At 35.9% G+C, this 21,566-nt stretch overlaps 1 protein-coding gene across 6 annotated transcripts in view; it reads right to left on the bottom strand.

Moving 5' to 3' along the window:
* Positions 1-12,256: 12,256 nt before the first annotated feature.
* Positions 12,257-21,566, bottom strand: part of LOC110671948 (uncharacterized) — a 43,337-nt gene continuing 34,027 nt past the window's right edge. For all 6 annotated transcript variants that reach the window (XM_021834584.2, XM_021834581.2, XM_021834579.2 and 3 more), the window contains 4 exons: positions 13,557-13,652; positions 13,407-13,482; positions 12,871-13,024; positions 12,257-12,723 (listed from right to left, as the gene is read on the bottom strand). In XM_021834584.2, coding sequence (XP_021690276.2) covers positions 12,523-12,723; positions 12,871-13,024; positions 13,407-13,482; positions 13,557-13,652 — 527 coding nt within the window. In that variant the 3' untranslated portion in view covers positions 12,257-12,522. The remainder of the gene's footprint in view (positions 12,724-12,870; positions 13,025-13,406; positions 13,483-13,556; positions 13,653-21,566) is intronic.

Raw genomic sequence — 21,566 nt, forward strand, 5'->3', positions numbered from 1 at the left:
CACAAATGTCTATTGTTAGGTAACAGCCTAGAGAGATTATTCCTGGAAACTTAGAAATGAGATGAGATGAGAAATAGAAGAATTAGACTAGATGAGAAAAGAAAATAAAGATTAAATATGAGAAAAGAGTAGAGATTGAAGATGAGAAGTATTATGTTATTGATTCAACTACTGGATATCAGAATACAGAAGGGATTCTCCCTTTTATACAGAGCTGGCATAACTGCCTCTAGCCAGCTAACCCATTCAGTTATCCAAAACTAATCTTCCCCTCCAAGCTAATAATATTTCCCTCCAATTACTAACTACCCAAGCCCCCTACTTGTTTATCATTATTTCTCTTCTTTCTCCTAAAATATGTAACAATACCTCCCCTCCTAGAATCTTCTTGTCTCCAAGAAGATTGAAATTTAGGAAATTGAGTCTAAATAAAAGACTTGTCCTCCCATGTAGCCTGTTCTGCAGGCAAGTGAAGCCATTTAATTAACCCTTGCAGCACTTGTTGGTTCTGCCTGGTTTTAGTTCTGACTTGCAAGACTTGCTCAGGGGCTACCACTATCACGTCATCTTGAAAAGAGGGCAAATCTTGGAAAATAACAGCCCCTTTCCCAACCTTCTTTTTCAAAAGTGAGCCATGAAAGACAGGGTGTATAGTGGCCTTATCAAGCAAGAGAAGTCTATAGGCAATAGATCCCACCTTGGTTATTACTTGAAATGGACTATAAAACCTAGCAGCCAACTTAAAACTTTCCCGCATAGCCAAAAAAGTCTGCCTATACGGCTGTAATCTGAGATAGACCCAGTCCCCAACTTCAAAACTTCTTTCTGATCTTTTCTTGTCAACATACTATTTCATTCTATTTTGGGCCATCAGTAAATTGTCCCTAATAATTTGAGACATACGCTGCCTCTCTTGAACAAAATCAGACACAGCACCTACTGAAGTAGTTCCCAAAGGTAGAAATGTCAGTGGAGTTGGCTTACACCCATATAAAGCTTCAAAAAGAGACATTTTCAAAGTAGAATGATGGCTTGTATTGTACCACCATTCAGCTAAGGATAACCATTTGAACCAAGAATGGGGTTGTTGATAACAAAGACACCGCAAATACCCTTCCAAGCTCTGATTCAACCTCTCATATTGTCCATCTGTCTGGGAATGGTATGTTGTGCTATAAGCTAGCTTAATTCCCAACATCTTAAAAAGTTCTTTCCAAAAAAGGCTAGTGAAGATCTTATCACTATCATAAATGATTGTCACAGGACAACCATGCAACTTGAAGACTGATTCCAGAAATAATTTAGCAACATCTAAAGCTGAAAAAGGGTGCTGGAGTGCTAAGAAGTGAGCATGCTTAGTGAACTTGCAGATTACTACTAGGATGGTGTCTTTGCCCTTGGACTTTGGCTACTGCTCCACAAAGTCCATAGTGACATGCTGCCAAGCTTGAGTTAGGACATCCAAAGGCTGCAATAATCCTGGTGTACCACAGGTTTCAGCCTTACATCTTGCACAAGTGTCACAACTTCTCACCCATTCTATCACTGATTTTAATATAGCAGGCTAGAAAAAATGTCTACTAAGCCTGACATACGTGGCATTGATACCAGAGTGGCCTTCCAAGTGGGAATTGTGATAAAGAGCTAACAGATGCTCCTTTAAATGGCCTGTACTACCTACATAAGGCCTATTTTTAAAGAATAGCAACCCATTTTTGAATGAATAACCAGGATAGGCTTTGTCATCAATGGAAAGATGGGAAATCAATTCAGTAGCTATAGTATCATCAGTATAACTATGCAGCATCTGTGACATCCAAGTGGGCTATAGAGAGGAGTGATGAATGGCCAATAGAGTGCTGTCCAGATCTGCAAGCCTTCTAGATAAGGCATCAACTGCTTTATTTTCAACTCCTCTTCTAGATAAAATTCTGTATTGCAACCCTAGCAATTTAGAAACCCCTCTAAGTTGTAAATTTGTATGTAACCTCTGCTCAAGTAAGTGTTTAATACTTTTGCGGTCAGTTTTAATGAAAAAAAGACCCTGCTCCAAATAATGCCTCCACTTTGTAACAACAAAAGTGATGGCCAGTAGCTCCCTTTCATACACTGACAATGACCTTGTTTTTGGATCAAATGCCTTAAAAATAAAGGCAATGGGATGCCCCTCTTGTTGTAGGACAGCCTCCATACCAGTCCCACTTGCATCAGTTTCTATTATGAATGGTTTAGAGAAATTAGGCAAGGCCAATATTGGAGCTTGTGACATAGCAACTCTAAGGTGCTCAAAGGCCTGTTGTGCCTTATCATCCCAAAGAAAAGCATCCCTTTTGAGCATTTCAGTAAGTGATTTGCTAATTAATCCATAATGATGCATAAATTTTCTATAGTACCCAGTCAACCCCAAAAACTCCTCAATTCCTTCACAGATTTTAGAACTGGCCAAGATACCATTGCTTGTATCTTTGCTGGATTTACAAACACTTCCTTTCCAGAAATAATATGCCTCAAATAATCAATTTCCATCTTCCTAAAAGAACGCTTACTACGTGTAGCATACAACTTTTGCTGCTGCAACACCTTAAAAACTACTTCTAAATGTTTCAAGTCATCTTCCCAACAAGAACTATAAATCAGAATGTCATCAAAGAAAACTACAACAAACTTTCTATGGAAGGGTTGAAATATATGATTCATAAGTGCTTGGAATGCAGCAGGGGCATTGGTCAAGCCAAAAGGCATGACAGTAAATTCATAATGCCCATGATGTGTTCTAAAAGCTGTTTTGTGAACATCTGGAGGATTCATCCTTATCTGATGGTACCCAGCTTTTAAATCAATCTTAGAAAAGATTGTAGCACCATGAAGTTCATCCAAAAGATCATCTATTATGGGAATTGGGAATTTGTCCTTAATGGTAAGGTCATTAAGCCTTTTATAATCAATGCAAAATCTCCAAGTACCATCCTTTTTTTTAACAAGAAGGACTGGAGATGCATAAGGACTAGTACTAGGTTGTATAACCTCATTATCCAACATCTCTTTCACCAACTTTTCAATTTCATCTTTTTGGAAATGAGGATACCTATATGGCCTAATATTAACAGGTTGGGCAGAAGGTATAGGGGAATACAGTGATTATGACTTCTGAATGGTGGCAAGACCTTAGAGTCCTGAAAAATACCATGATATCTATCCAGTAACAGCTGCAATTCAGGTGGAAAATTGACAACTGCAGGAGACCTTGCCAGAGCAGCACACTGAGTAACGGAAAATGGCAGCTGAGAAAATTGAATAGAAAATAATGGAGTTTGGAAATCCCCTCCATATTTATGTCCCAATTGATCACCATTCACACAATTCAATTGCTGACACTGAGAAATTAAATCAGTAATACCCTGCAATACTATCCTCACTCCTGCCTTGTGAAAACTAACTGAAGAATTTTGAAAATCAAATAATATGGGATTAAAAGTCTTCATCCAATCCACACCCAATATCATAGCAAAACTCCCCATTTCCAACAGCCTAAAATCAAAACTGAAAGAATGTTTATGAATCTTCCAGTTAAAAGTAGGGCACATGGTGGTACTTAAAATTTTCCTTCCATCAGCCACTGTTACGCCAAAAACATCGATATCCACCAAAAGCACCTTCAATTCTCTCGCTACCTTAACATCTAGAAAACTGTGGGTGCTACCACTGTCAATTAAAATCAATAATTCTCTACTCTTATGCTTGCACAAAACTCTTATTGTTTCAATCCCCTATCTGCCCTCAATTGCATGCACAGATAATGTCATTTCCTATGTAGAACCTATTCCCTCTCCTTCTCCAACATCATGCCATACTTCATCACCATCTTCCATGTCCTGTCCTTGCACTTGAAAAATTGTTCCATCACTCTCACAACCTTGTATTGCCATTACTGATTTCTGTTACTTGCATTGAAGCCCAGGGAAGTATTTATCTCCACACTTAAAACCAGGCCTTGGCTCCCTGATGGTATTGGAATTTGTAGTGATATTAGTATTGGTTTTAACTGCAGGTTGGTTAATAGAAGATTGGCTAGCAGTGGGAAGGTTTTTCTGAGTAGTGAAAGGTTGTTTTAGGGTATTAACATTCTCCGAATTAGGTGGTCTAGGTATATATGAAAAATTTTGGTTGCTTGGGTTAGGTTTAGAAGAAAAAGATGCCGGTGAAGTGAAAGAATTGGTTTTGAAATTTCCTTGATAAGATCTATAGTAGGAATTAGGTTTTTTATTGCAATTCAAGAGTTGTTCTTGAAATTTGGCAGTCTCAATGGCATGAGATAGAGCAGTCGGTCTCATCATCCTCACCATAGGCCTAATATCATCTCTTAACCCTCCAATAAAACCAGACAAAAAATAGGCTTTCCCTAAATTTGGCATAACCCTCTCCAATCTAACTCTTATGTCTTCAAACTTATCTTGATACTCCTCAAGTGACCCTTCTTGCCTCATTTTCATAAACTTCTCAATTATATCTCCTAAACCTTCCTCCCCAAATCTTACACAAAGATCCCTCTCAAAATCAGTCCAAGAATGAGATCCTTCCCCTTTCACCCAATTATGATATCAAGCATCTGCACTGTTAACTAAAAACAAGCTGGCTATTTCCACCATATGATCTTTTGGAACCCCATACAACTCAAAATACTTAATACAAATCCTAAGCCAAGCTCTAGGTTCTTTAGCATCACAAGTGACTAGCTTAACTTTAGGTAAAATCTTGGACATACCTTCAGTTTCAACTGTTAGTTATGTGTGCCCTAGAGCATGTACTAATCTTGTAATTTGTAAATAACATTGTAGATATATTAATGGCAATAAACATTTCATTTAAATGTTCTATATATTTAATAACATATTTATTTGAAATTGTCCATTAGCAATATATCATATATTCTATTCTTATAAGATAAGAATATGAGTGACAGAATATATGGGACATTTGCTATAAGTCAGAGTTCGCAGCTAAAGGATATTTTGGTGGGCACATTATATCCAAAGAGCTGTCACCTCTTTTTTTCTCCATTAATCAGTATGAAATACTGATATATATGGAATAGTGAGTCACGTGCCATCTGATATGAGATATCGGGATAAATACAATGGACACTTATGAGACAAGTAGGTCGAACTTGTGACGTGCAGATAACATGAACATGGCGTTTACTCGAGTCAATAAAATGTTATCTGTCATACTAGTACATATAATCCTCAGACCTGAGATAACACGTTTGTCTCTTATATGGGTGGTTTGAGTTTAATACCACTTACATATTTTGGTGTGTGCGGATATTTTGGTGTATGTTGACTCAAATTAGTTATATGTTGGGACAAGTGTTCAGTCAAGAGGGAATCTGTAGCCTTGAGTAAACAGGTTTAAAAGTCCTATGTGGATTTGAGATGTTCTTGACAGGATTAAGTTCCTAGCCAGGACGAATGACTTTGTCAGGAAAGGTGTTTCCTAATGGTAAAGTCTTATATGTCAAGAATCAGATTTCAAATGAGTGCATAAGATTCCATGATGAGGGATTTGACTCCACCATGACCCTTAATGGGATTGGGACATAATACGGAAGGATTTTAGTGCATGATCATGTATGATTAAAGGTTCATTTTAAGATATTTCTTGTTGCTAATTGGGAAGCCATTACATGCTATGCTAGGTGTCAACCATGGTCTATGAGATACCTAAAATGATTTGGCGAAATCATTTGCGGTTTGGAAGAGTTCTAATGATATTAAGAGTTAATATCATTTCTTATTGCTAATTAGTAATGAGCCTAGTAAATCACACACCTACACAAGTTTTACCACTAACTAAATTATTATTTAATTGATTAATTAGAGTTTAATTAATTAATTAAATAGGTTTAGTTTGCAATAAGATTGTAAAGTCCTTAGCATTACTTGAAACCAAATCTTAGACATTAAATGTATGATGTAAATTGAATTTAATTAATGGAGATTAATTAATAAATTAATTTATATGTGATATAAATTAATTTGAGAGAGATTACTGTTTTGAGTTGAGAACTCAAATTTCAATACAAGGGCAAAATGGTAATTTTACATGATGACACGTGGCACCATGAGATGTGTGCCATTTGTCTTCCATGTGATGAAAAATGATATTTGATCATATAATCTTGCATTAACACTTGTCTTAATGAGATTAAGACACACTAAAAGCAAGATGGAATAGGATCATGACGTGTGGCACACTATTAACTATTTTATCTCTTGTATATAAATACAAGATAAGAAGGAAGACTAAATAGAGTGTGATTCTTCTCTCTCCTTCTCTTTCTTATTGGACGGCAAAGAAAGCTTTTTCCTTTCTCTCAACTTTCTTCCATTGATTCAATAGAAAAAGCTTGTTTTTCTTTGAATCAAAATTACTAGAAATTATTTCTAGTAATGTACATGCAACATAAATCACCTAAAAGAAAACACCCTAATTATTAGTGGTTGGCAAACACCTAAGAGAGGATTTGGGTTGCCAAAGGTGATCTTGGTGGTAGCTTGTCGTGGACAAGCTAGAGGAGCTACAAGTGGAGCTTTGGAGACTACCAAAGGGAGCAAGAAGTGTAATTCTGCGCCTTTGAGATTAGTCGTCTTCAAACCCTTTTAATCTAAGGTTGAATTAGTTTAATTGTTAAACTACAATCTTTAATGGCAAATGAAAGAATCATGCATGTTAAAAGTGTGCTTTAACATGCCTTGGGTATTTGAGGTTGGTTAGGATCATAAAACATATTGTATGTTTGCATGAAACCCTAGAAAAATTTTGAAATCCAACCTTCAAACTGCTTCCATTGCGCCTTCATCAGCTGCAGATCCAATGCCATTAAGATCTCTGTTTGGCTGATTCCCATTCTCTTTAGGTTTAGGCAGAATCCCCTTTCCTCCGAGAGAGGCAATTGAGTTTCCAACCTCATCACTATCTCCTGAGCTAGCGCCTTCGCCCTTATCCACCATACAGCACCAAATAGGGATCAGAATTCTTCCAAAATAATGTTTCTGTTCTCAATTGCAGATTGCTTAATCTCCTCCCTTAATTCCTCCTTATCTTTCTTCGCAGTTGCTTGCAAAACCCTAATTTGCTCTTCCATCTCAGACATCCTAGTTGCATCTTGAATAACTGCTCCAAATCTGGTCATTGTTGCGACCTCAATACCCACAGATTTGAGCTAATCCCCTTTGAAACAAGGCTCTGACACCAAATTGTTAGGTAACAACCTAGAGACATTATTCCTGGAAACTTAGAAATGAGATGAGAAATAGGAGAATTAGACTAGATGAGAAAAGAAAATAGAGATTAAAGATGAGAAGAGAGTAGAGATTAAAGATGAGAACTATTCTATTATTGATTCAACTACTGGATATCATAATACAAACGGGATTCTCCCTTTTATACAGAACAAGCATAACTGCCTCTAGCCAGCTAATTCATTCAGTTATCCAAAACTAATCTTCCCCTCCAAGCTAACAATATTTCCCTCCAATTACTAACTACCCGAGCCCCTACTTGTTTATCATTATTTCTCTTCTTTCTCCTACAATATGTAACATCTATCTCTTAATTCTACTTATTAAAATAATTTCTAATCCACAACAGGAATTTTCAATGATCCCAATTTTCTTTTCATCTATTGATAGATAAGCAAATATATACCAAGAATTTCTAAAAAACGAAATATGGAAATAGGATATCCAATCACACAAAAAGTGGAAGAAAGAATTAGAAATGAAACATCTTTGATTGAGCCATTGCAGAAAATTTACAACTTTTGCTGTATTAAATCTCTATGAGCCCCCAACTGCAGTTCAAGCCAGGTATTTTATGTGCTTAGTGCTGCAACCAGGAAACCTCTCATGTTTGATTTCCATTTCCTTATGTGCTGCCATGTTACCATTTCATAAAATTTTTCCTCTCTTCCATACTTCTGGTTGATTATAATCACTTGCAAAAAGCAGCTTTGTATAAGTTAGCTTAGTTTAGATGCAGCAGAACTCTAATAGATGTCACTTGGCACAAAGGTAAAACTAAAATTATGAGAAGATAATCTTGGAAATAAATAAATTAAACACCATAAAAAACAAATCAACAAAAGATATAAAATTAACTATTACAAAGAAGAAGAGGCATTTCAAATTTTGCATGATCAGATCAGTATGTCTGGAAGCACAGGAGAACGTTCTTTTGCTGATATTATTACCAGTATTCGATATTGGGTCATTCATAGCATTACTATACCTTCCCTATTCATTGCAGGTTGGTTATTCGTCAGCACGGGTTTAGCTTACGATGTATTTGGAAGCCCTCGTCCAACTGAATATTTTACCGAAAGCCGACAAGGAATTCCATTAATAACTGGCCACTTTGATCTTTTGAAACAAATCGATGAATTTAGTAAATCTTTTTAGGAGGCCCAATGACCATAGATCGAACCTATCCAATTTTTACAGTACGATGGTTGGCTGTTCACGGACTAGCTGTACCTACCGTTTCTTTTTTGGGGTAAATATCAGCAATGCAGTTCATCCAATGATAAATCTACTCTCAATTAATTATAGAACTATGATACAATCAAATCCGAACGAATAAAATGTTGAATTAAATCGTACCAGTCTCTACTAGGGTTATTACTCATTTTTGTACTTGTTGTTTTATTTTTTAATTATTTCTTTAATTAATAGAAGAAAAGAAAATAATAAAATAATAAAATAAATAATAATAGAAATTCTCTTATCCCATCGGAAGGATATCATCTCATAATTATCTATGACTGTTATGTCTCTAGCATGACCACTTGATTAAATGTGGAGGGAAGTGGGATAAATGGCGATACTCTGGAAGAATTCCTCTTTGGATAGTAGATCATGAATGGTATTCTTGTGATCGGTTTAATAGGCATTATCTTTTATGCTTCATATTCGGATTGGGTTCATCCTCGTAAGTAATCGGGTGAACCGAGTTGTAGACATAAAACGTAAGAACTCAATGGACCCCTCTTTCTCTGCCCGATTCGAGGGGTCCGTTGAGTTTTTAATAATCATAATACTTTATTTGTATAAGTGACAAAATAGATTAAGTGACAAAATAGATTGCCTTTTTTTTTGATATTTCAAATATTTCAAAAATTCTATTACACTTTTGGATGGTATTTTTGAAAAAGTAACTCCATTAATTGATTTAGAACATTTGTTCCTCGACGTATCTATCGATACTTTCAAATCAAAGTTATTATATGAATTACTCGATTTCTTTTTCCTAGATGGCATAATATATATTATATATATTTCTGTCGATCCCATATCATATCCATTTTTCTATACTAATAGAACCTTACTCTATTTATTTTAGTATCTCATCAAAGTTGAAATTTTTTTAGAAGTTCATCGAAGAAGTTCTATTAGATCAAAAAATTTACAATTATTTTTTTATTTTTTTTTACACTAATTAAAATTTTTTTTATAAGTAATAAATCGAATTTATACATATAAAATTGAAAATGAAGTTTTGATAATCCTAGAAAAAAATATAAACTAAGAATAGTATTGAGGAATGGGATCAAGAATCATTATTATTTTATTTTTATTTTGCCACAAGAAAGGGATGTGGAAAATTCCTTTTCTTGTGTCGAAGACTAGGAAGACGAATAAAATAATACCTCCTAGAATCCTTTGTTCCCCTTTAATTTAGCCTTTGCTATTCCGCAAACTTATTTTATGATTAGTATCTAGTCAAATTGTATTCTATTAGATTAGAAAAGCTATTAATCCATTCTATGACGATTAAATCGACAATAGTAAAAATCACACCGCTCCCATTTTTTAGATTAAAAAAACACAAAAGAAAAGAGAGGATAAAATCAAATAGTCTTCTTACCAATATACAGATTATAACTAGAAATGAGGTACAAGTAATTCTCAAAATCTGGTATAAAAAAAATATAAAAAAAAAGCAAAGAGCTTTTCACAATTTTTTTTGATCATACATAATTACCAACAAAATTTTTGTTCTTTTTAAGAACTTCATGTTGATGAATTTACAGATCTAGAAATTCATTTCGGACAATTGAACCTTCTCAAACTGTTTCTTTTTAAGAACCAAAAAGATTTGTGCCAAAATAACGGATGCCAAGAAGAACAAAAGGCCTTGGACACGTAATGGGTCTTGAAGTACTATTTCTGCATCCCCCTGACCAAATCCACCCACATTAGGATTACTCGTTAATGGTTGATCAAGTTTGATGGATTCGCCTTCTGAAACAAGAAGTTCTGGTCCTAGAGGTATAATATCAATCAATTGACGTCCCTCTGACGCATCCGTTATGGTTATTTCGTACCCCCCTTTTTCTTTTCGTATGATTTTGCTTACTATACCTGCATTTCAAAGAAGAAGAGGCATTTCAAATTTTGCATGATCATCTACTACCTGTCCACAATTATTAACTGAAAGGGGTTTATGGGAAGGGGTGGGAAATCAAGAAGAAAATTCAGATGGGCAACATCAATCACCATTAAACATGATATTCCCAAAATTACTACCTATTAAACCTCCAAATCCAATAAATTATGAGAGAGAGACCTGCTAGGGTCGGTCGAGAAACAAAATTTACATATGAGAACTTACGTTTCCCTTGAAAATGTAATTAAAATATAAATGAATGCATTCCCGGATTTGCCTTCTTGTTTCATTTTTCCTGAACATAATGGCAGTTTCAAAATTATACCGAAAACAGATGCATTTCATTCCCAAGTTCAATTAGAATGCACTTAGTTCCTTGCCAAAGGACAGAATAGAGTCCTATTTCAGCTTTGAGGATACACATTCCACTTCCAAGGCAAACCAATGAAGCCTTGGAGTGGCAAATAGCTCTCTTTTTTAGACCGATAAGTGATTCAAAACAATTTGATTTCATTCTACTCATTCAGTAAAAAAAATTTGTCAAGTGAATTTCGTACCACTTAAAATTCCCAAAACCACCATCACCAGTCTTTCATACCAGGCTCTAAATTCTAACCTAAGAAAGAAATAAATGAAACAAAAAGAAATACCTCAGACTTGGCATGAACAATCTCTTGAAGTTCACAAGGGAACGAGTTGGACATCTGCTGAATGGCCTTCAATATCAGAAGCTCTTTAAAAATAATTCTTATAATTGCCAGAAATACTCATAATTTCTCAGGAGTGAGTCCTTGTCGGAAAATGATGCTTAGTGTAAAATTGTATTATATTTGATTCCTATGTTAAATTAGTGTAAAAACTCAAAATGATAAGACCCTTCAACCCTCCATCAAAACGAAGAACAGCAGATTGGACAAAGGTAAAACTAAAATTATGAGAAGATAATTTTGGAAATAAACAAAAAAAACACCATGAGAAACAAATCCACAAAAGATATAAAATTAACTATAACAAAGAAGAAGAAAAAATACATCACATACCCAGAATTAAAGAGAGAAAAGGAAAACCGAATGACAGGAAACAAAAGGAACACTGAAATAATAAATAGAAAAACAAAGAAAGATTAAAAGACATACAACCATACAAAGAAATTATTGAAACATACACAAACTGTACCAAAGCGTGGGGGTAAACATAATTACCCTAAAAGCAGGCCTAAAAGAAGAATAGTGAGTTTACGATTTGGCATGATGATTTCACTATTTGGCATGCAATCATTGATAATTAAAAAAAATGGAAGATATAAAATTTGCAAATGGAAAGGAATAGAGAATTAATTATTACCCATCAAATCGAGGAGAAAAACCCACTTGAAGGAGCAAAACCAAGAAGCAGATGCTTTCTGAGCAAAATATAAATAGCTGATATGAGATTAAGGAAAACAACAAAAACAAATGAAGAAGAAATTGGCAATGAAGGAAGAAGGAACCTGTGAAATGGCAACCGGCAGTCTGGAACAATGTCGTTTTGTGAAGAGAGCACATCAAATGGGGAATAGGGAAGGAATTGCATGTACAGGAAAGGGGAAAAAAAATATAACAGCAGCATTAATGAAGGAAAGAAAAAAAAGGCATAAAGTTGGACAAAACAACAAAATCGCAAATGGAATTGCACTATTCCTTAGAACAGTGAATTGTTTTAATATATATATATATATATATATATATATATATATATATATATATATATATATCACATAGCTGACTTTGGTCACTATAATAATAGCCTATACTAGCTTATCTAACAAACATAACAAGCAACTATCATCAATTAACAACTTCAAACTCGGCATGCAAATCTTGACATTCCCAACATAACTTGGCTCTTTGATTTGGACTAGAGAAGCTTGATTCATAAGTTAAGGACCTTCTACTATGATATGCTGCAGCTCCAGCTATCGCTTCTCCACACAGAAGATGAAAATATTCATTCATGAAACCACTACAGAACAGTAACTCATCTCACCAAACAGTTTATTGGCCCATGAGCTCCTAACTGCTGCAAGCATGCATCTACCTACTCATCGTGCAAGGAAACTCTATCTTCTTCCAGTCGTTCATGAAAACTGTCCTCTTTGTCCTCGGAAGCAAGTTTCATCTCTTCAAAGAGATTGCATGATGTGGTCCAAAGTTTCTCCGCAAGCCTGATATCATGTGAAAGTGCAGAAGAGTTCAGAGTCCTGCCCTTTCCACCAAAAAAGTATACCCCAGATGTTTCCTGAGAGGAATCATCTACTAATTAGCATCCAACAAGAAATTTAGTTCAATTATTACATAATATTGCAATCATCTCTTTACAATTGGATAAACAAGAGAAGAAAGGCAATAAAGAAAGAAACACACCAACTTCCTTGGGAAAACTTACCGGTGGTGCAAGGGCAGCATCAAGAATAGAGCTAACCCCATTATTAGGTGACTGCAAAAGGCCGAGAAGTTTCAATAGTACAAATGTCACATGTGAAAGACAAGAAGGAATTTCTCTCATGATATTGGTTTGCACTGCCCCAGGATCTGCAGCACTGAAATATGCAACAAAACCGAAAGCAAATTGAACAAGTGAGACTGAAACAAACACCAATATAACATCCTTCCTGGATGAAATGTTATAGTTAGTAACAATATCACTGAAATGAACAAGTTTCCAAAATGTTAAGAGTAGATATTTCCTTGAGAGAAAATTATTTAACCATGCATAAGAGCATCTGCAAGTAGTTAGTATGGATTATACATACAAATATATAAATCAACTGGTGCAAAAATCCCAAAAGATATTAAGGATAAAATCAGTGATTTCATTCAAAAAATAGGTGACAACCGAATCAATGAATAACTTTTACTTAAGTTTGTGAACACTGACTCATAAATTAACCAAGCAAAACATTAAGGTCATAAAATACGTACTTGACAGAGACTCGACAAGATTTATCCATCAAGAGCAGTTGCCGATGAAGCTGGTATGAGAACAGCAGTATGCATACTACCAACACCAGAGTGTGTGATTATTAGAAATGGTATAATATCTTAGCAAATTATGTGACAGCTATGGCTTACATTTGGAATGCTCATAGATATGAGCATATGGATATAGTTTCGATTTAGAGAAGCACTTCCCAGCAACAGTTTCCTTGTCAACCTGCATGGAAAATACTAAAGGCAAAAGAGCAGTTACATTTTATACCATATGCTCATGAAAGAATTTTATTCAAAACCAGATGATGGCTGTGTACTTCAGTTAAACTCCTGGACGCGAAGACATTCAAGCAAATAGAGATTTAAGAACACAACATACATCCAAACAAATCAGGACAATGGACCGCGTTTGTAGTCACGGTCACTGGTAATAAAAACAGCCCTATAATAGACGTAACGTAATAGTAACTACCTATAGCTATGCAAATTTTTTTGAAAAATTTGCAAGGTTCACAAAATGAATAGATATATAAAATACAAGTAAAACTAAGATATACAACTAAATAATAAATATAAATATATCAAACAAAGACATTAAATCTATCATTGTTAGACATCATTAGCATTAATCTATTTAAAACTAAAATAACATGTAGACATTAAAGAACTAACACTACACTTAATAAACATTAACGAAGCCTAAAAATTTCTTTGATGTTATTTTTTAATTATTGATGTATTTTACTAAAATTAATTTTGAAAACAGTTCAAAATTAGAAAAAAAAAATAATAATGTATAGATCAGCCAAACTAATGCTTAATGCTATAAATTTAATAAAAAAACCTAGCATCAAACGTAATTTTCGTCAACAAATAAACAAAAAAACCAAAAAATAGATAAATAACTCATCTTTTGCAAAATATGGATTTGTACAATTAGAATATAGGTTATGATCTTAGCTCACTACTAGATGATATTAATTCAAGAGACAAGAAGTGAAAGATTCGTAGAAAGATAGAAAATTTTAGATGGAAAGTTGAGAGAGAAAGTGAGACATAGCAACTTTAAACCCCCCAAACAAGAAGCAAATCATGGGGAAGAGCTAGTGGCCCCATTTGGACCAAAAAAAAAGAAAGTGAGAACGGACCGTTACCATTACTTAACAGTAAATACCAGCTATTACCATTAAATAAAGGTCATTACTGTCGTTACAGATGCTTTTTTTTTTTTTTGTTGCCTTTAATAACAGGTGCAATGGTAACGGGATTATGTGGAATGTATTAGTGATAATTTTATTTAAAAATGGGAGAAGATTCAAAGGAAAAAAATAAAGAAAACATTCTAGAGTGAAAACGAGAGAAAAACAAGTTTGAGGCAAGTTTGGGTGGGTAGTAAGAAGAGCTACGTTTTTTAATTATGTTTTTTTAATCTCCGACAGTCCTAGATCAACTTGGACCCTATGTTCAGCAAGCTATAGCAGTAGTAATTGTTCTAGAATTAAATTTGAGGCTTTTCCTATTCTATATAGGACTCAATCATGTCTCCTACTTAGGGTAGGACTAGTTAATTTCCTACTTTATCTTTATTTTCCTAATGTATTTAAATTTAGTTTAAATTCCTATTTAGTAGAGATATTTCCCTATTAGGATTGAGAGTCTAAAACTCTATAAATACTTCCAAAACTATGTATTTCATATTCATATTTCAACTAATAAATTTTCAGCTGAGATTTTACTATCAAATTCTCTCTCACGTATGTGTGTGTGTGTGAGAGTGAGTGATTTATCTAGTTTCGCTGCAAGTGGTATCAGAGCAAGGATGGCAACTGACAATGATGGTGACAATAGCCCTCGCGATGGTGATCAGAGAGCTAGAGCCTTGAACCAAGGGACAATGCGTTGCAACGTTTGGAGCAATTACTAGAGCAATGGGTGGACCACAAATTCGGGCGTATGGAAAGACGTCTCGAAGAAATTGCGGATCGCCTTGATGCTTTAGAAATCACTGGCAATAGGGATTGGGTGAACAATAGAAGGCCAAGGGATAATGCAGCCCATGGTGACGCTATTGAACGGCCAATTGTTGCACATAGACATCCTGTCTACAATGAGGACTCTGAAGAGAAGGATGAATATGAACCCCATGAATTCCCTAAACATTAACAGCAAGGGGAATATGGGAGAAGAGGTGCTCATGGTTATGATGAGCGGGAAAATAAGGATTTTCGGCTCAAAGTTGATATTCCCAACTTCAATGGGAGCTTCAACATTGAGATATTTCTGGATTGGATAGCTGATATGGAAAGATTCTTCGATTACATGGAGACAGCTCCAAAAAGGAGGGTGAAAGTAGTAGCATGTCGATTGAAGGGTGGATGCCTCTGCTAAGCGGGAGAGATTGCAATCTAGGAGGAGGCAAGAAGGTAAGTGACCGATTCGAACTTGGTACCAGATGAAGTATTTGCTACAACAAGAGTTTTTACCTCCAGATTACGAGCAAATTCTCTTCCAACAATTCTAAAGGTGCCAACAAGGTAGCCGAACGGTTCATGACTACACAGTTAAATTCATGAGGCTGATTGAAAGAAACAACCTTTATGAATCTGAAGGGCAACAGATTGCAACGTATTTGGAGGGATTAAAGCCATCCATCAAGGATCGAATTAGAGTTCAAGTATTGCGGACCTTATTCGAGGCTAAAAATATGGCCTTGAAGGCAAAGATGATGCAAAGGAAGAGTTTTGATTCTTATAAAACCACATGTCCGAGTGCCAAAGCTAAAGCAAATGATTATGGTGGATCTTATGAGAAGTATGGTAGCAACCATACTAGCAAGAAGCTTGTCCAAGAGGAGAAAGCAGCCTAAAATTGCCAATCCTTATGCTAGACTGATCGATGAGAAGTGTTTTAAGTGCAACTAGCAAGGGCATCGTTCTAGTGATTGTCCTTTTGAGGAAGACAGTTAATGTTGCTACAAGAGAAGAGGAAAATGAGGCTGAAATTTGTTGTGAAGCCGAAAGGGAAGAAGATGAATATGAAGAGGAGCTTAATGAGGGGCAAAACTATGTGGTTAGAAGGATGATGCTAGCTCCAAAGCAAGAGGATCAAACACAACGTCACCAATTATTCCGAACTAGGTGCGCTATTAATAATAGAATATTTGGTGTTATTATTGATAGTGGTAGTTATGAAAATATTGTAGGGACGGAGACTGTGAAGAGTTTGGGTTTATAAACCAAAAAGCATCCTAACCCATACACTTTAGGGTGGATCAAGACAGCAACCGGTACTATTGAGGTGAATGAAAGGTGCAAGATTCCCTTCTCCATTGGCCAATACAAAGATGAGGTGTATTATGATGTTGTAGACCTGAATGTGTGCCATTTGTTGTTTGGAAAGCCATGGCAATATGATGTCAATGCACAATGCTCCGAAAGAACCAATACCAATAGGATTGAGAAGGAAGGGGTGAAGTATTCTCTTTTCCCATTAAAGAACAAATCAACAAAGAAGGAGGCACGGATCTTCTTAGGGAGCACTAAAGAGTTCGAGATGGAGGCCAGGGAAACAAAGCAAGTCCATGCTTTGGTTGTGAAGTAAATCCTTAAGGGGGAGTCAAAATCCCAAGTGGAGGAGCCTCCCTAGGTAGTAAGATCATTGTTGAAGGAGTTTGAGGAGTTGATGCCAGATGACACACAGGATGGATTGCCTCCCATGCGTGATATCCAACATCACATTGATCTTATTCCGGGTGCTAGCCTACCAAATTCACCACACGGATAAGCACTCACAAATAGCACCCAAGTTCATCCATCTAACAAGGCAAACTTTGCATCCACTCAACACAATATCAACCCTTCATCACACACTATCGCATAAGTCCTAAGGAGAGTGAGATACTCAAGGAGAAAGTGGAGGAGCTCTTGCAAAAGGGGCTTATCAAGGAAAGCATGAGTCCATGTGTTGTTCCCGCATTGCTAACACCTAAGAAGTATGAGAGTTGGAGGATGCGTGTAGATGGATGTGCCATCAACAAAATTACGGTAGGCTATAAATTCCCAATTCCTAGATTGGATGATATGTTGGATCAATTACATGGTGCTAGATGATTCACCAAGCTAGATTTGAGGAATGGGTACCATCAAATACGCACAAGACCTGGTGATGAATGGAAAACAGCATTCAAGACAAAAGAGGGGCTTTATAAGTGGCTTGTCATGCAATTCAGGTTGTCAAATGCACCTAGTACCTTCATGAGATTAATGAACCAGGTATTGAAGCCTTTTATTGGACACTTTGTAGTTGTTTATTTTGATGACAGTTTAATATATAGCAAGTCAGAAGAGGACTACTTAATGCACTTGAGGAAGGTGTTATTAGTTTTGCAAGAGAACAAACTATACATCAATCTTAAGAAGTGTAGTTTCTTGACCAACAAAATACTATTCTTGGGTTATGTTATATGCGCAGAAGGCATACAAATAGATGAGGCAAAGGTCAAAGCAATCAAAAAGTGGCCAACCCCACTACTATTTCGGAGGTTCGAAGTTTCCCTGGGTTAGCCACATTCTATCGGGATAAATTTCAATAATTGTCCTTGAACTTATATAGTTGTAACACTACAGTCCTTTAACTTTAAAATGTAACATAAAACTCCCTAAACTTTCAAATTTTGCACAGTAAAGTCCCTCTAACTTTCAATTACTGATTTTTCAGTTAGAAACTGATGTGAATAGCTCCCGCATAGCTCTTAGTCAACATTTCTCTCTCCTCTATTATGCAAAGTGTAAAACTATTCTCTTTATGCATAAAAAATTATTCTGTCTATAGAGAGAAAAAGGATTTAATTTACACATGGCTTGAAAGAGAAAAGAGAATTACTGACTAAGCTCTGTACTGAAACTGTCCAAGTCAGCCTGCCAACGAACCTCTGATATCTCCAAATATCCACGGATTCCCCAACTCCAGCTTGGAATTTGTGATTTGCCTCAATGGGAAACTCTGCTGATTTACAGCCTAGCATTCCTATTTCCTCCAACAGATCTAGTATGTACTTCCTTTGAGAAATAAAGATTCCTTTGTCTAATCTGACAACCTCTATTCCAAGAAAGTACTTTAGCCTTCCCAAATCTTTGATTTCAAACTCCTGTGCTAGTTGCTCCTTTAGATGAACCATTTCTTCCCTATCATCAACAGTTACCACAATATCATCCACATAGACAATAAGCACAGTGATCTTTCCCCTATAGTGTTTTATAAACAAGGTGTGATCAGTGTTGCTTTGGCAGTATCCAAAAGAAACCATAGCCTTACTAAACCTGTCAAACCATGCCCTAGGTGATTGTTTCAAACCATACAGTGCTTTCTTCAATCCGCAAACTTTTCTTTTGGTCTTCCCATTCTCAAATCCTGGAGGAATTTCCATATATACTTCTTTTTCTGAATCACCATGTAGAAAGGCATTTTTTACATCAAACTGATGCAAATCCCACTCAAGATTTACTACACATAATAGTAAAATTCTGATGGTATTCATTTTAGCAACAAGAGCAAATGTTTCCTGGTAATCTACCCCATACGTCTGTGTGAAGCCTTTTGCTACCAGCCTAGCCTTACACCTTTCAATTGAACCATCTGCTCTATGTTTCACAGTGAACACCAACTTACATCCAACTGGTTTTTTCCCATGTGGAAGAGTAACAAGTTCCCATGTCTCATTCTTTGCAAGAGCTTTCATCTCCTCCACCATGGCTGCATTCCATTTTGAATCAAGACTTGCTTTCTTTCAATTCTGTGGGATAGAAAAAGAGGAAACAGACAATAGAAAGACTCTATAGGATGGAGACAAAGAATCATAGGAAATGAAGTTAGAGATGGGATGTTTAGTACAGGTTCTAACACCTTTTCTGAGAACAATAAGAATATCAAGATCATTATTAGAAGAAGGAAGAGCAGACTGAGAATTAAAATTAGACTCTTCAGGAACCAAATGAGACTCATCACATACCTCAGGATGTTCAAGAATTGAATCTAGAGATTCCGATTGATCAGCAGTCTCCTACTCGATGGCTATATCTGTCTTGTTCCGCCGAGTATAGATTCTAAATGTGGTCCATTCAGTCTCCCTCGAGATTTAGATGACTCCCCCTGAGTATCATTATGAGGTATAGGCTTTAAACCCAGATTTTCCCTTTGAAGTTGAAAGTTGGGAGAGGACAAAGAAGAAGAGAAAGACACATCTTCTTCCTTCCTATCCCTTAAAGAAGTGGATGGAAATAAGATTCAAATTCCCTAAAGGTAACATTCATGCTCACAACATATTTCCGTGTAGGAGGATGATAACAACTATACCCCTTCTGAGTACTGGAATAACCAACAAAGATACACTTGAGGGCCCGAGGTTCTAACTTCCCCCTATTAGGCTGATGAACAAAGCAAACACAACAAAAAATTTTTGGAGGAACAATATATGAATTTTTACCTTGCAAAACCTCAAAAAAACTCTTAAATTCCAAAGTCTGCAGTGGCATCCTGTTAATAAGATATGCAGCAGAAAAAATTGCATCCCCCCAGTAAGGTTTGGGAATATTCATTGTAAACATAAGAGACCTAGCAACCTCAAGTAAATGTCTATTTTTTCTCTCAGACACTCCATTTTGAGCACTAGTGTTAACACAACTAGTCTGATGCAAAATTCCGTGTGACTTCAAATATTCTTGAAAAACTCCATTCATATACTGTGTCATTATCAATTCTCAGTATTTTAATATGAGTATCAAACTGGGTGCTAATCATTTTGTGAAACTGCCGAAAATATGAAAATACTTCATTTTTTCCTTTCATCAGATATACCCAAGTTAACCTACTGCAACAATCAATAAAGGTCACAAACCATCTATAACCTGATAAAGACACAGTTTGAGTAGGTCCCCACATATCAGAATGGATAGTCATAAAAGAAACTGAAATCTTATTATTTATTGCAGGATAAGATTGTCTAGTATGTTTGGCAAACTCATAAGCATCACATACTAACAATTCAGTTTTGCATTGCTTAAACAAAAGAGGATAAAGTTTCTTTAAAACAGTAAATGAAGGATGTCCAAGTCTCCTATGCCACTGGATAATTTCTTCCTCAGCACCCATTGACTGCCCCAACATAGCCTGATTAACACAATCATTCAATAGATATAGCCCATCTTGCAGTGTACCACTGTCAATCATTCTCCCTGTTATGGAAAGTCAATCATTATATTATTTCTGTGTATATTTTGTATTCTGTATTCCTATTTAGGATTTCTTATTTAGGATTTCTTCCTAATTAGTATAACACAATTATAGGAATCAATTGTATATAAATACCCATGTACAGATTAATTGAAATCAATGAGAATCATCTCTTTCTACATGGTATCAGAGCAGGCCATCTAGGGTGACTATTTATTCTCAACACCCAGCTCAGGAGAGACCTTGGCATGGCCGGCGTTTCGACTCGATCAACATAGCGATGTCGCCTCAATCCTCTCATTCCACCACTGTGTGCTGTTGCCTGATCCAGTACACCATTAAAGGGCTTCTGAGGTTTGGCTCTCAGATCCTATTTCGGTATTTACTTGATTTGTGATTTTGGATTATTTTGTTGCTGTCAGCACTTTGGATAAGTGTTTCGGTTAGCTTTCTTTGTCTCATCAAATGGCAGACAATAAGAATGTTATTTCTGATGTGATTCCGATGATGACTAAGATCACGGAACACAAACTTAATGGTTCGAATTACAGGTGGAGTAAGACTAGGGTCTATTTGCGTAGCATTGATAAGGATGATCACCTTACTAAAGATCCACCTCGATGATACACAACAAACTTGGCTAAGGGAGGATGCTCGGTTGTTTTTGCGGCTTGAATTCGATTCACGGTGAGGTAATTAGTTTAATTAATCACCGTGAATTTGTTAAGGAATTGATGGATTACTTAGATTTTACGTATTCGTAAAGGAATATCTCGTATTTATGATGTTTGTAAGGCATTCTCAAGTCTTGAGAAGAGAATAAGTCTCTCACGGCTTATTTTATGGATTTTAAGCGGGTATATGAGGAACTTAATGTATTGTTGCCTTTTAGTTACGATGTGAAAGTTCAAAGAGCCCAACGGA

This window comes from Hevea brasiliensis, chromosome 3 (assembly GCF_030052815.1).
Source record: "Hevea brasiliensis isolate MT/VB/25A 57/8 chromosome 3, ASM3005281v1, whole genome shotgun sequence".
In the NCBI taxonomy this organism is placed as follows: domain Eukaryota; kingdom Viridiplantae; phylum Streptophyta; class Magnoliopsida; order Malpighiales; family Euphorbiaceae; genus Hevea; species Hevea brasiliensis.